This window comes from Mustela nigripes, chromosome 17 (assembly GCF_022355385.1).
Source record: "Mustela nigripes isolate SB6536 chromosome 17, MUSNIG.SB6536, whole genome shotgun sequence".
In the NCBI taxonomy this organism is placed as follows: Eukaryota; Metazoa; Chordata; class Mammalia; order Carnivora; family Mustelidae; genus Mustela; species Mustela nigripes.
In genome coordinates, this window is record NC_081573.1 from 55,645,285 (window position 1) to 55,661,173 (window position 15,889).

Below are 15,889 nucleotides of genomic sequence, written 5' to 3' on the forward strand. Positions count from 1 at the left end.
TTTTGCTCTCTCCCTTTCTCTGTCAAATAAATGAAATCTTTAAAAAAAGAAAAAACGAAATAAGGTCTTTGCAGGTGTGACTTAGTTCAGATGAGGTCCTATTGGATTAGGGTGGCCCTAAATCCTGTCCCTGATGTCCTTGATAAGAAGAGGGAGACACATGGAGACACCCACAAGGCAGGAAAAGGCCATGTGAGCACAGTGGCAGAGACCGGAGGGGTGTGTCTCCAATCTAAGAACAGCACAGATGGCGGGCCAGCACCAGAGGCTGGGAGAGGCAGGAAGGGTCTCTCCCAGAATCGCCAGGGAGAGTTTGGCCCTACCAACACCTTCATTTGGAGAGAATCAGGCTACGTTGTTTTAAGCCCCCAGGCTGTGGTCATTTATCACAGCTGCCCCGGATGGGATGCCCCCTCCGCTGGGCTTTCCTGAGCTCACATATCCCTCTGCTCTTGGACTTCATCCTCCCTGGACTTCTGAGGAAAGGGTGTGTCCGCCTCTACCCGTGAGTGCTTGTGGCTTTGGCCGTGAGCTCTGCCAGGCAGCGCCAAGTGCAGCCCCTCCCCCTGCAGCTGCCCCAGACCCACCCGTGTCCTGCACTGTCAGGTGCCGTCAGAACCGAAACTGGGGCTTCACTGGCCAAACCTTTTTTTTTTTTTTTTTTTTAGATTTTATTTATTTTATTTGACAGATCACAAGTAGGCAGAGAGGCAGGCAGAGACAGAGGGGGAAGCAGGCTCCCCGCCGAGCAGAGAGCCCGATGCGGGGCTCGATCCCAGGACACGGAGATCACGACCCGAGCTGAAGGCAGCGGCTTAATCCACTGAGCCACCCAGGCGCCCCTGGCCAAACTTTTTTTAAAAAATCTTAGCATAATATAATGACCCTCAGACGCCCATTATCCGCCTTCAATAATTACCGGTCCATTTCCCACTTTTGTCCATCTCCTTTTTTTCCTGCAGCATTTTAAAGCAAACCCTAGGGGCCCCTGGGTGGCTCAATGGGTTAAAGCCTCTACCTTCAGCTCAGATCATGGTCCCAGGGTCCTGGGATCGAGCCCCACATCGGGCTCTCAGTTTAGGAGGGAGCCTGCTCCCCACCCCCAACCCCTACCTCTCTGCCTACTTGTGATTTCTTCCGTCAAATCAATAAAATCTTTTAAAAAATTAAAACAAATTCTAGATGCTGAATCCTTTTGTCACCTGTCCTTCGCTGTGTATCTCTATCTTTAGAGGACTTTTTTCTTTTTTTTAAACCGTAACAACAATACTCTTGTCCCACTAGTACCATTATCCCTTCACTGGCCTGGGCCACTTCAAGTGCTGGGTCCACTGTCCGTTTTCCCCCACGTGCCTCAAAGACTCCTTTTTATAGTTGACTTGTTTGAAGCAGAGTCAGAACGAACCCTGCCCTTTGCTTTCGGGTGCTGTATCCCTGACACCGTTTGAGTCTAAGACCTTTTTCTCATCTGGGACTTCATGCCCATGGAACGCGTTACAGAGTCCACAAAATTATACCCGGAGGCCTTCACCCTTAGGGAGAAGCCTGTGGCCAATGGAGTAAGGTCCATCTCTGAAACTCTGATGCACGTTTCAAGTTCCTGATGCAGTCAGAAAAACAGTAGCTCAGACAGTGGAATGTCTTCAAGTTGCTCAGTCTTGAGGATTCAGAATAGATGGTGCAGCTAAGTCAGGGCTGCTGGTGAGCTGCCCGCAAAATGTCCTGTCCCTCGTTCAGAGGAGATAAAGCACAGCAAGGCTGGGGTGGGGAGTAAGGGGCACTCAGTCCCTCCTTCCTCCACACTGACATGACCAGTGTCATGTCATACTTTTTCTCGTGAGCAACATGAATCACACATCTGATCACGTTCCTCTTTTTACCTTGGCTGCTGGGAAGCTCAAGGCCAAATGCACAGCCCATTTGAAACCATGAAAACAGGACTTGCACACTGATATTTTAACTTCTACTTTGATCCTGATCTTTGGTCCACTCTCTGTTTTCCTCTTTTTGTGTGTTTGTCGTTATGTTTCCATTCAGTTGTCTGAAGCATGAGCTACTGTGTAATAGATCTGTGACCTGAGGGAGTAGATACACAGAGCAATAAAGTAAAAATCCTTTTGGGAAATTTCTGTGATACTGGTTCTCAGGCCTCACTAGAGCCCCCAGGGGCACATGGGTGTGATTGGGACACATGGCATTGGGGAACTGGTGTAGCAAAGGGGGCTCCTTGGCCGTGCAGGACCAGAGTTGGCAGGCCACCAGAGGGGCTGCGTCCTGACCTTGTGTCACGGAGACCTGGTAGGGTGAGACCAAGAACTCCAAGGCAGGGCCAGGGCTGCTGTCCAGACAGGCACGGTGTAGGATGTCCCCCAGGAAGCCAGTGTCCGTGGAACTGCACGGGTGGGATTTCGGGTGGAGGAGAACCTCACTGTCGTGCTGGCTTGGAAGCCCAGCCCTGAGCCAAAAGCAGAGAACACCTCCCCTCACCGCAGCCACCCCCGCTGCCCTGTGTTCTCTCTGCAGTTTAAGAACCCCTTGATCCTGCTGCTCCTGGCCTCCGCCCTGGTGAGCGTCCTCACGAAGGAGTACGAGGATGCCGTCAGTATCGCCGTGGTGAGTGCAGGGCGGGTGCGAGCAGCGCCGGCTCCCAGACCCCACTGCCCAGGGGCTTACAGAGTCTTTGCCCATTTTATTAGGCAAGAAAAAAAGAGTGTGGCTGTAGAGAAAAAACGGGAAATACAGCAGAAAGAAAGGAAAGTCCTTCTCTGTCCCCTGCGGAGACGTCCTGGGTCATTTTGCCATCACTGTGTCGGTGGATACACAGGGACTCCTAGTTCCTTGTTTTTGGGAACAGTGTTGCAGTGAACCCCTCTTCCATGACCCCGCAGCAGAGCCGTCCTTTGAAGGTGTTTCCCAGACACAATGGCTGAGCGCCCTTTTAAAAAGAAGGTTTTCTTAATTGAAGTGAAAGTCACATGATTAAAAAAAATAACCATTTTGAAATATACAATCCAGTGGCATTTAGCACATTCCCTTCTAGCTAGAGCTAAAATGGTCGGCAAAGGAAGCTGCCCCCCCATCACCAGCCCCCACCCCTCCCTGGGTCCGCTCTCTGGCTCTCTGTCCTCTGCAGCTGTTTTATATAATAGAATATTATATTATATGGCCTTTTCTATCTGGCTCTTCCTGAATACCTTTTGATGACTGTCATTCTTGCTTCCCTGTGTCTGTCATGGGCTCTTTTAAAATACACAATCAGGGGACGCCTGGGTGGCTCAGTTGGTTAAGCAGCTGCCTTCGGCTCAGGTCATGATCCCAGCGTCCTGGGATCGAGTCCCATATCGGGCTCCTTGCTCCGCAGGGAGCCTGCTTCTCCCTCTGACTCTGCCTTCCACTCTGTCTGCTTGTGCTTGCTCTCGCTCTCTCTTTGACAAGTAAATAAATAAAATCTTTAAAAAAAAAATACACAGTCAGGCTCCTTCCAAGCAATGGTGTTTGCTCCTCTGTTTAAAAGGCTGCAGCTACGTCCGTAACCTCTGAGGCGGAATGATGTTTACAGTACAGCGTGTGAACAGGCAGTTTGTAAAAGAATACGTCTGTACCATAGGATCCTGTGTTGTATGTCTATGCGGAAAAATCTAGAATTACCCTAAAATGTGAACCTTTGAATGCCAGAATTTGGGATGATTTTTCTGATTTGTTTTTTGTTTTGTTTTTGGGGGGTGGGGGGGGCTCATCTGTTTTGTAGGTTTCTGTGGGCTTGGTTTGCAAGAAGAAAGGAAATTTATTTGGAAGGGGGAGTGCTGCGCCCTACGTCCGTGGGCTCACTCACTCACCCAACAGCTGGGGGCTGACGCCGCCCTCCCCGCTTGCTCCCTAGGCCGTGCTGATCGTGGTCACCGTCGCCTTCATCCAGGTGTGTAGCTAGTTCCCGAGGTCTGGGTCAGGGTAACCCGGGTGTGATGGTGCGGATTGCCCACCCCTGATTATGGTGTTCGCTGTGCTGCTGCCAGGAGTACAGGTCGGAGAAGTCCCTAGAGGAGCTGACCAAGCTTGTCCCTCCCGAGTGTAACTGGTAAGTCAGAGATTCCCTGGAACTTTCTGGTTCATCGGAGCCCATGTGCTGGTGAATTTGGTAGAAGTTTGGCCAAGTTTGTGTCCCTGGTAGCATGATGGAGGAGGACCGTGTCTTTCCAGGGGTTGGGAGACCTGGCGTCTGCCCTGCCAGGAGATTCCGGTGTGTCCTTGGGCCTGTCATTCTACCTCTCTGGGCCTCGAGTCTCTTAGGGTCTAATCAAGGTGCCTGGGCCGGGGCCACAGATGGCGGGAATGGCTTTGGAAGAGGGCAGCCCACGAGACCCGTGGTATGGTGTGCAAAGCCGTGCCCAGTTTTCCTGCATTCAGAAGTTGCATAAGATTCTCCGGGAGGGGATGGGAGGGGCTGGCGACGCTGGGCTGCGGGCGAGCTGGCGCAAGGGTGACCTCCAGGCACGTGCCCCGCAGCCCCGCTGGCCTCTTTCCTGCCTGGACGTTTCTACGGCGCCTTCTATTACCCCACAGCCCTTACCATAGCTGTTTAAAAAGGAGAAAGGAAGGCCCAAACCACAGTGCTCTGCACTCGAACTTTCTGGGATGTTCTGTAATCGCCGCTGTCCAGTACGGCACCAGTCCTCACACAGGACCCTGAGGACTGGGGTGTGGCTGGGGCAATGGGGGACGTGAGTTCTTCTCACTCAGCGTCAGTAGCCCACGGGGGGCTCATGGCTGCCCTTGTGCACAGCCAGGGTGGAAGGGAAGCCGCCCACCCCGAGGGGCACGACTTCTCCTCCGTGTAATTCCCAGTGTCCTTCCCGGGTCATCCACATGCGGCTCTCCTTGGAGGATGGACGGATTTCAGAAAAGGTCCTCGTCTGCCTCCCCTCCCCTGCCCAGCTCTGCTGAGGTCGGAGGTCACGGGTGTTTCCCACTTAGCCACCTGCTGCTCCAAAGGCAGTGACTCAACTATCTCACCACCCCAGGACCCCAGGGGCTTCGGAAGGGTTAAGCAGGTGGTAACTGTTTCCTGAAAGGCGATTGGGGAAGAACATATATTTGGATGTAAATGGCACAGCTGTGCCTCACAGCAGGGGATAGAAAGATCTAATGGGATGAGCCCCACCTCTTAAGGAGCCCGCAAGCAAGGGGCCCCTGTGTGTGTGTGTGTGTGTGTGTGTGTATGTGTGTGTGTGTAAGAGAGAGATGTGGAACCGTGAGACTAGCTGAGTCAATTCTGGAAGGCTCGGCGGGGACGCTAAACATGTCTGGGCTCAGTAAGGAGACAAGTGAGGCTGTCAGAAATCCAGACGTGGGGTGTGTGATGTCAGCGTACGGACAAACGGAAGCCTAAATGATTTATATGGTTTGATGATCCGATCTTAAGTCTAGATATCAAGTCTTGGCCTTTCAAGTGAGTGGCATGCATTATTGATGGCCCCGGGAGTCCCTTCTCAAAGACGACCTCAGGGTTAAGGGCAGTGGCGGCGGGCGGCGAGGGCACTGAAGTGAGCCGCGGCCGCCTCGGTGTCTGAGGCCTCTCAGAAGGAGCGCCTGCCGCGCGGGCCCCTCCTGGGTGTCCCCCATCGTCCGTGATCTCAGCGTGTCTTAGTGAGCACCTACTGTGTGCCAGAAGAAACAGTGTCGGGGTTACGCGGCCGAACAAGAAGGCGAGGGCTCGGCCTTCGGGGCGCGCACGCTCCTCCCCGGGAGGCCAAGGATGAAGGCGAAGGACGACCTTGGGCCGCAGCTTGGGCTGCGGCGGCTCCGAAGGCAGAACGGGCCGGACCCGGGGCCCAGGAAGGCCTCCCCGAGAGGAAACGGCGCGCGGTGAAGAGTGGGAGCGGCCCCGGGAGCGGCCGGTCCGGCTGCGCTGACCGCACGTGTGGGAAGGAGCGGACATTTCGATCGAGACCTGAGGAAGAGGAGGGACCAGCAGGTGAATCTGGGGGGCTCCGGGGGGGCTCTGGCCCCAGGGACAGCCCAGCCGCTCCGGCCGGAGAAACGGAATCGTCTCCCAGCAAGGGATCTCAGGTCGGGGGCCACATGGCTGGTTCGTTTGCGCAGGCTCCAAGGACTGGGTTCTCTGATTTCGTCACGCTGCCACCCCTGGCTTGTTGGCTCTGGACTCTGGCTGCCTCCCTCCGTCCTCCCTGGACCCGGGTGCAGCTCTGGGCGTCAGAGGTGGATGTGAAAAGATCCAACAGAAGAAGAGGTCTCGTGTGTGTGTGTGTGTGTGTGTGTGTGTGTGTGTGTACGTGCTCAAGCCCCCAACAAATGTCCCCTCATGTCCCAAAAACCAGTGCTATGGAACGTTCCCCGGGCCCACGCCTGTCACAAGAGGGGATGGATGGCCCCGATGGTCTCGGTCACTCAGGACGCCCTCCCTAGGACAGACGGTGCTGGGGGAAAGGTGGCTGTCTGCACGAGTGAATTCTGTTAACAAAGGAGAGGGGAATGTCTTCTTCACTGTCCAAGGCTGGCAGAGACCTTGAGACCGGAAAGCTGGTTGTGTTCGAAGGCACTGACCCGAGATGGGGAGCAGCAGGAATGGGGTAGAGAGGTCCCGGTCAAAGTGGCCTTAGCAGGGCTTTCAAGTTTGAGTCCAAGGTCATGGAAAGCAGGAGCAGGAGGGAGTTGTGACCTGGTTTTTTGCATTTTAAGAGCTCTCTGGCCACTGGGTAGGGGCCGAATTGAAGAGGGCCAGGGGTGGGCAGGAGTCCAGCTGGGGCAGCAGTGCCCCAGGAGGGGGGACTGCCATTGGAACCTGTGCACAGAAGCACATGCCGGGGTAAGGGTCATAGCCCGGAGGGAAAGGAGGTCCCAGGCCTCTCGGGTACTTGGTGCTCCCCACTCCAACCCTAGCTCTGCTCTTCCATGCCCCTCAGCACGGAAGATGGCTCTCCGTGGCCAGAGTGCTGTCTTCTCTAAGGACAGGGGCGTTGCTAGCTACCGGCTCCATTAAGGAAGCTTTAGAGCCGCTGACCTACACCTCCAGAACTTCTAGAGGCCATGTGGTTCTGCCTTGTTTCCAGGCAGAGTAAACAGGAATAGGAGCCCCACTTTTCAGACAAGGCCCAGGGTCTCCCAGAAACGACACGCTTTTCCAGAGGTCATTTAGGATATGTAATTAAAAATATGATAAAACCACAAAGACAGAAGGGTTTGTCCATCACTGAAAGAGAAAGTGTGATTGTCTATTCTTTGCTCAAGTTTCTTAAAAGTGTGCACAAAAGGGATGTCGTCAGCTTTTTTGCTTCTTCCCATTTCAATTACAGCATAAGAGAAGGAAAGCTCCAGCATCTGCTTGCACGAGACCTGGTTCCTGGAGACATTGTGTCTCTCTCGATCGGAGATCGGATCCCTGCAGACATCCGTCTCACTGAGGTGAGGTGTCCCGAACCCTGACCTGTGCTCTCTCTCACACACACACACACGCGCACGCACGTGTGGTCACACACATACATGCACACATGAAGGCATGAAGTCGGCAAGCCAGCTCACTGCAAACACAAAGCCCCTCAAATTGCATCCATAAATTATTTATTCCCGTTTCCAGTAAAAACCTAAGAGAGTTTGGTGATGTGAGTCTGTGGCTTACGGCAGGCTGCGGTAGCAAATTAAACCAGGCCGGGGATGAGGAATGGGACAAGAGTTGTTTCTAGAAACCGCTACTCTGATGTCAGATTGCTGAATGACGAGCAGGGAAGCGTATCGGCGAAGACATAACTCGTAGCTCAAGCTTTTACAGTTGTGTGGTCTGGGGACATCAGGCGGGGGGGTGGGGTGGCAAGCTGGTTCCCTGACCTTTGTGGGTGTCCTGGTGTGACCAGCTCACAGTCCCGGAGATAATCCTGGATTCTCGGGGAAAGGTTAAGTCCAGGTCAGAGGGATCTGTGGCTGGGGTAATCTATTTTAGGAATCCTTCCAAGAAGACTGAAGAGTTGCTTAAAGCTCTCAGTGATAAAGGATTAGGCACAGGCTATCTCCCCGATGTTGTTCTTTCCGGAGGATGTGTGTTCAGGAACTGGAGGATCACTGGCCAGCTGAGGAAATGGTGTGGAGGGCCGGTGGGGAAGAGCTAAGAGAGACTCCCTTCGAACGCGCTCTGCCCGGCTCTCAGTTCCCCCAGCAGGCTGGGCTGCTTGCTCTTAGGCTCATGCCGCTACCCCTGCCCGCAGCAGAACGGATTCCTCACCATCTGCTACCCCCTGCCCCCGCCCCAACCCCTGCACGAGCATCTGACTCCAATTCCAGGACATGTGGGTCCCCTTAGAGGAGCCAGGCCCCGCCCACGAGGAAGTCTGACATCATCTGTTCACCGAGTGGTGGGCTCTGCCTCCCGATGCCAGGATTCCCCGGCTACGGGGTGCGCTCGGGGGTTGGGTAGCTGGTCTGGAGGACATGTGCCTGACACAGGTGCTACCCAGAGTCTGTGCCTCAAGGTTGTTGGTGCCCTGGGGCGGGGCATCGGCCCGAGTTTGAACCGAGGGCCTGCCCTTCACAAGCTGGGTGACCTGGAGCACGTTACTTAACCTGTCTGTGCCCGTGTCCCTGCCTGTAAGATGGGGGGTGATGAGGCCTGTAGGATGACTGTTACAGGATGTCATAGATGGAGAGGGCCTGGAGCAGTGCCTGACGCAGGGGAGTGACGGGCGCGTGTTGGAGATCAGGGTGCCCTGGGTTTCACATCCCTGCGCTGCACCGTCCAGCATGTGACTTTGGGGAAGCATTGGGCGCTCTGACCTTAGTGTCCTTATCTGTGAAAGGGGCTAGCGTTCGTTCCACCTTGAGTAGGTAAGAACCCGTAACACACTTGGCCCCGTGCCCCGTGTGATGTAAGCGGTCACTGCATCTCAGCGGTGGCTCCCCTGTACCCCTTCCCCGGCTCTCCACCAGTCCCCGAAACAGCTTTAACCTCCAAGCAACTTTCTCCTTCAATGAGTTTTCTTCCTGCCCTGCTTATGTTAAATTCTTTTGTGCCCGCTGTCCACAGCACAGAGTGCTTTCCGTCCTCACCGCCAGGCACAAACACGACAGAGTTCCCTTTTGGTATTTTGCAACTGCCCCGAACAATCAATAGCTTTGTTTATTCACAGTGGGATATTTGTGTCCGCTGTTTCACTCCGAGACCTAGGACAGCTTTTTTAAGTCCAGGAAACAGCAGGTTCCGGAACGTTCGTAAAATAAGTCACCCAAATACGAGCGCTTTATGCATTGTGCGTGGGGGTCAGCAAACATTTTCTCTCCCCATAGTTAACGAAGGTCAAGGCCTAGGGGGTAGGCTGACCTGGTCCAGCCAGTAGAGCAGGGACACTCCTCCTCCTCCTTCCTCTCCTGCTTCTGGCATGAAAAGGGTATTGAATGGGACCTGTCAGGGCTCCAAGTAACGCTTTGTCTCCAAGGTGGGAGGCCGGCTGGGTGTGGGGGATGGGAGGAGTCTTGCCTGTGTATGAGCAGCAAGTGACCAGAGCCCTCAGGTGGGTTCAGGCCCAGCCTCCTCTGGGTGCCCACTGGTATCGTGTGGGTTCTGTGCTTTGACTGGTCGCCCCCTCAGCTGACCTGGTGCCTGGGAGGTCACTGGAAGCCACACACACACACACACACACACACACACACACACACACACAGCTTTGTTCCTTCTTGGTCCAGACACTCGCCCTTACTCCCTGCCTCTCTCTCTCTCTCTTCTGGAGAGAACTAATGTGTGTATAGAAATACATAGTCAGGTCTGTGCTCACCACTGGGGAGAAACTGCCTCCTTCCATCCCCCACAACCTTAAGGGAACAGCACTCATTTTTCTGACTTGAGCACAAGAACACAGAACCCTGGAGAGACTGAGCAGCCCACCTGAGCTCATGCAGCCGCGAGTCTGGGGGGAGGAGGATTTGAACTCGGGTCCTTGGGCTGCAGAGCGCACATCCGTCACCGCCCACAGTGGGCGCTCTCTTGCTGCGATCAGCTGTTCTGACTTCCTTTAGCTCTCTGGCTCTCCCTCTGGGTTTCCTCCCTGTATCTGTTCCCTAAGGCACCTGGAACACGTGACCACATACAGAGTGGCGACGCCGAAGGATCCTCTTACAGTTCTGGGGGTCAGAATGAAGATCGGTGTGACTGGGTGGGAAAAGCAAGCTGTTGGAATTTAAAAACAGAACAAATAAACCCCAGGAAGAGTCAAAGCTCAAGTTTGGGTCTGGAAGGCCGGGGTGTCGACTAAGCCTTGCGCTACAAGATTCCCGCCAATCCCAAATTGACGTTAATGAAATATATTCACGACTAAATATGCTTAGTTGACAGATGTTCTCTAGACCAGAATAGGCTCCGAGTCTTTGTCTCCGCCTACTTCCCCGCGCCTACCTGGTTACGCTTATTGCTGTTCTCCTGACCCTCCCAGCTGGCTCTTCTGCCCACGCCACCGCCAGCCGCCATCCAGAGCCTTCCTCTGTCTCGCTTGGGCTGTGTTTCTTGGACTGTAGGCTTCCCATCCCAGTGCAGCTGGCTACCTCTTCCAACATCTAACTCGATTTTATCATCTCCCGCACCTCTCTTCTCTGATCAAGACTTTTTCTGGATCCTCATTACTTATAAGTACTATCCAAATTTCATAACCCATCTCCGATGTAGCTGAGTTCAGCCACACCTTCCACAGTTGTTCTGCTCCACGTGGACCAAACCTCCCGTCTTCTTGCCTGTCACCCCTCCATTCAGTGCTACTCAGGGACAGGAACAGCTCTCCATCCCCGCCATGGCTTCAGCACCGGGGACAGCACCCACCACACGCCCCCTCCCCACCCCAAGAATCGGTACCCCAAAGAGGGTGCCTTGGTGCCCGTGCTCAGCACCCTGGGCTGCTGTCCCGCTAACGCTGGAGGGGTACTGGGAGGAGAGAGGTCTTTTCTTTGGCTCCCCCTCCTCCCAGTTGCTCTGACCGAGCGGGTTATTACCAAGTCCGGCTTCACCAGCGCACCTGGCCTTGTCCTTCCCTGCCTGACTCACTCAGCACGTGTCTGCTCGCCCTTCCAGACCCGTTCCACGTCCCCGGTCCCCCGGGAACGCTCCTCCGGTCCGTCTCCCCAGCCCAAGTGCCCCACCTTCCCGTTCCGCCCCCCCCCCCCCCCGTCTTCTGCGGCCGATCAGACCGGGCGGGAACATCAGACCCAGACCGGAACAATTACCGCTCCAGGACTTGGTCAGTGGAGGGCTTCCCTTCCCAGTGTTTGCACTGTTACCATTCTGGCTACAGGATTACTTCAAGGTGAACGAGCGAAGTTAGGTGCAGATTCTACGTGCTTCAAACCTTATGCAACTCTGAGCCTAAGCCAGACTTTCCAAGTACATGCAATTTATTCAGATTATCCTCACGTCCCATGAGACAGTGTTTTCTGGAAACCCAGTGCCTGCCACCAGGGTTGTGGTGCCGATTTCTGCCACCTGCTATCTGTGGCGTCGGCAGCCGGTGCTGCTGGGTGACTGCGTCTTCCCATTTCTTCCTTCATTGTGTCCTCTGACTTGCCCTTGACGCCCTGGAGATAAACCACAAACTCTAGATCAGTTGGTAGTTGTGTTTGCAGTGAACAGAGTAAGAGAAATAGATAGGTTTCAATGGGCCAGGGATGCACGCCTCTCTCATAATGAGAGACCGGGAGTGGGGTGTCCAAAGCCAATACGGCAGCTCCGCCGTGGCACAAGGGGCGGGGCTTCTCCCAGCCCCCTCGCCCTGCCCCCCCATACCTGTAACATGGCTCCTGGAGCCACTATAATGAAAGCCCAGGGAGGGAGGAGGAGGAAGCTGGAAGGGGAAGAGGGCCTGTCAGCTCAGCCACCTTCACAGATCCTACCCAGGACTCTCGGTGACTTCTCCTTATGTCCTGTTGTCCAGAAGGCAGGGACACTGAGTTGCAAGGAAGACTGGGAAGTGACATTGGTGGGGGGGGGGAGCACGTCGCCATCCCCAACCCCAATACCCTTCCCACTGGGGGTTCTGTTAGGAGGGGACGTGGGCATCTCACAGGCGGTGGAGAGCCCTTGTCCCCCTTGGGGCCGGGTGGAGAGCCCTTGTCCCCCTTGGGGCTGGGATCCCGTGGCGGTGGGCGCTTTTGTAAAAGGTGATCATGAAATTTTTAAATTTGCAAGTGTAGAGAACTCAGCAGCCCCCGCTTGAATAGTGCCGACTCACTGCTCTCTTGTGAGTTTGTAGGAAGACGGCTTCTCTGAGCTGGTCTTCAGTGCCGAAATAACAAGGTCCTCAGGGGAAGAGCTTGCCCCGGGCCCCTTCTATGTCCTCCTTCGTACCTGGCACAATTTGGCTACAGGGGACTCACCTCTTGAGTGATACCTACTGGGTCTATGTCGGTTCTGCCAGATGGTTAAGAGTGAAGTTTCTGGGACCAGAGCCTTGGTTCATGCTTCTGCTCTCAGGTAGCTGTAGAGCCGCGAGCAAGGTACTCGAACAAGTTACTTAATTACTCCATGCCTCAGTTTCCCCACATGTAGAATGGAGAAACCAACAGCATCTTTCATGGAGGGTGTGGAGACTAAGAGATAGACCTTGTGAAGTGCTTGGCACAGGGCCCAGCACATCAGAGGAGTTGTGGGATTGTGAGTGCCTCCCTCCTCCTCTGCTGGGGTGTGTGTGTGTATGCGTGCGTGTGTGTGTATGCGTGCACACATGCGCTGTGTGGTGTCTGGTGTTAACGTAACCTTAGGCTGTCATCGAATAACCTGGCTCAAAGCACATGGCTTATGTGGGGGTCTCCGGGGAGGGCAGGACATGGAGTGTCCAGAGAAAGGCACAGCTGCTTTGAAAGGCATATTCCAAGTTAACCGTTGCCTAAGACTTTTTCTAACATTGCACAGTACATGAAAACCTTAACTAATGTTACAGAAGGTATGAGACATGTTTTTCAAGAGGGGCCACACAATTCAATGCTTGTTCAGTTCCTCGAGGCCTCTGAGGCCATGTTCTAATCCTGGTTCCCTGATTTCGACTTGGGCTTTGTTTGCTGTCTGTTGCATAATGGCATGATGAGGCCAGGTGCTGTCCTGTGCTTTTCTGGTCAAGGTTTTGTTTCTGGTTTTTTGGTCTTTTTTTTTAGTTGTGGCAACATTTAAAAGACAAAAACAAAACTTCATTACATTCCAAAATGAGATTTGTATTTCTTAGTGGCAGAAAATCCTCATGACTTCATGGGCCATGACTTCATGGCCACGGTGGATGAGGGCAGTCTGGTTCACTTTCCAACCCAGAGGTCAGAGCCAGCATCTCTGGAAGACCCTGGTTAGGGAAAGGCAAGAGCATCTGTGCCTGAAGTAGCCGGGGACCAGCAGCTCCACCGTCTCCAGAGGCATCTCCGGGACCACCCGTTAGACACGGTCAATGCCAGATCAGTCCTCCTCATCCGTGGGCAAGACGACAGTGATTTCTCGGAACCTGAAGATCACGTTCAAATTTAAACATAGACGCAAGCTTTCTTCAAGGCGCCGAAGACAAAAGCCTGAAGTTCCTGAATTCTGTATCAGATTCAGGTGCCCCTCATTCGAAGTTTTAGAAATGACCCTCAGTATCAGGGATGGTCCCCGGGAATCTACTTTGTTCAGGAAAGACTTCATTTGAATATCCTGCCAGGTCAGTGCAGGTAACCCAGGTAAAAATCCTTTACCACCCAACTCCAGGTCCTACTGGAGGGACGTTTTCTGCCTAGAGGTGCCTGCCCGCTCTGTAGGGAGCAGTGGTCGGACCTCATTCCAGGCAGTCAGGGGCACGACCTTTCACACACAGGAAATTTTTCACAATTGAGAAGTTTTACAAGGTAAGGGTGGTCCATTCTGTGCTTTTACAACCCATTCTCGGGGTGAAGGGACAGAATCCTTCATCTTTTCCCCTGCTAGGTCACAGATCTCCTGGTAGACGAGTCCAGCTTCACGGGAGAAGCTGAGCCGTGCAGTAAGACAGACAGCCCGCTGGCCGGCGGGGGGGACCTCACCACTCTGAGCAACATCGTCTTCATGGGGACCCTGGTGCAGTACGGGAAGGGGCAGGTAAGCCCCAGGGACTTTGGCCGCCCTCACCAGTGGGCTTCTGGCTTCAGACCTCACACAGCTCTCTCCTGAACGCAGGGGGTCGTGATCGGAACGGGGGAAAGGTCCCAGTTCGGAGAAGTGTTCAAGATGATGCAGGCTGAAGAGGTAAGGGTCGGTTGGGGCTTTGGTTTTCTGGGAGGTTGGGGTTGGCGATTCCTCTCGGCTACAACACCGGCCCTGCCCCTCCTTAGGAACGAGGATGATGTGGTTAACGTGAGTTCATACCTTTCACGCCTTTAAAAATTTATTTTTATTGCACAACATTTATTAGGATTTTGCTGTCAAGATTAAACTTACAGACAGGAACATGCACAGTCCTCAAGTGTAGAGATCAGCAAGGTTTTTATGCACGCCCCCTGGGGACTCGCCTCTCCACTCAAGATATAAGAACGCCAGGCAGAAGCCGAGGGACGCTCCTGGGATCGCTTCTCACAAACCCATGCTTCTCATCCTTTCAGACGCCTAAAACCCCGCTCCAGAAGAGCATGGACAAGCTGGGGAAGCAGCTGACACTCTTCTCGTTTGCCATCATCGGTGAGTGAGGCACCTGCACTGGGTCCGGGGGACGGAGGGGAGCCGTCCTGAGCGGGCATGGCCGTTTCTCAGACTCCCTGCTGCTGACGTGGGTGAGGACCCAGGGATGGGACCAGAGACCCCGATAGGGCCAAGAGGTTTCTATCTCAGCCCCCGCCAACCATGCCGCCGCAGCCCGACACTGTAATGGCTTCCCTGGTCAAGGCGTATTTCTGGTTCACACCATGGTCTGCGGGCACGTTCCTGATGGAGTGGCTTTCTGGGTAGGTCCCCTCCAAGCACCAAGTCAGGGTCCTGGGCCCCGCCCACGGATGGCTCTCCCTCCCTCCTGGTCCACAGAGGCTGGCTGCTCTCCCTACTTGTTCATCCAGCAGGTGGGCAAAGCCCGAGCAGGGGGCTGGTGTGGGAAACGTTTAAAGCATGAAGTCATCACCTTGGCCCGTTGCCCATTCTTGATTGGCCAGAACGGAGTCACGTGGCCTACATAACCGCAGAGGATGCTGGGAGGTGTGGTTTAGCAGTGCAGCAGCCGTATTCCTAGGCTACCGACCAGGCTGTGCCAGGACTTGTGCCCCTTGGCCTTTGGCAGCACAGCAGGCGGCACCGACATGACGCTGCTGACCTAACTGTGGGTCTCAAGCCTGAGTCTCCCCATGGGGCCGCCCCAGTCCCTTCACCGGCTGCTTCCTCCTATCTCCCGCTCTGGCTTTGATTCTGGTCTTCATTCCCAGCTTTAAGGATCCACCGGGTCCTGGCCCAGGGCTCATTCTCAATCAACACTTGTTGAGTGGATAGGTTCATAAAGGAACCCACAAACTGTGGCCCGTGGCACAGGCAGTGATGAGAGGCGGGACCAGTGAGTCTCCCTAAAACTGTGGAGCCAGAGAAAGCTTGTGGGAGAAATAGCCATCCCTCCAAGAAGCACTTCTGTTGTGCCTCGGGCCACCCAGATGCATGAACTCATTGACTGAGTGTCATGTGACACGCTGGTCACTGGGATACGGTCGGGGGCTACCAAATGGATCAGATACAGCTTCTGTCCTCTGAAGGACCCCAGGCCAGTAAGACCGAGACACGTGAACAAACATGACACGCGAGAGTAGCAGTTGATCTTGAGTAGGGGAGTTGGGAAGGTTCTGAGGGGAATGTGACATTCAGTGGGGTCTTGCAGGCTATGTAGGAGTTTGCCAAGTGAGAAAAGAGGGCGTCCAGCATTGCAGGCAGAGCACAGGGTGTGATCAA

At 54.3% G+C, this 15,889-nt stretch overlaps 1 protein-coding gene across 2 annotated transcripts in view; it reads left to right on the top strand.

The window, feature by feature from the left end:
• Positions 1-15,889, top strand: part of ATP2C2 (ATPase secretory pathway Ca2+ transporting 2) — a 57,503-nt gene that overhangs the window by 21,888 nt on the left and 19,726 nt on the right. For both annotated transcript variants that reach the window (XM_059382867.1, XM_059382866.1), the window contains exons 4-10: positions 2,524-2,613; positions 3,881-3,916; positions 4,014-4,075; positions 7,311-7,419; positions 13,922-14,071; positions 14,150-14,218; positions 14,572-14,647. In XM_059382867.1, coding sequence (XP_059238850.1) covers positions 2,524-2,613; positions 3,881-3,916; positions 4,014-4,075; positions 7,311-7,419; positions 13,922-14,071; positions 14,150-14,218; positions 14,572-14,647 — 592 coding nt within the window. The remainder of the gene's footprint in view (positions 1-2,523; positions 2,614-3,880; positions 3,917-4,013; positions 4,076-7,310; positions 7,420-13,921; positions 14,072-14,149; positions 14,219-14,571; positions 14,648-15,889) is intronic.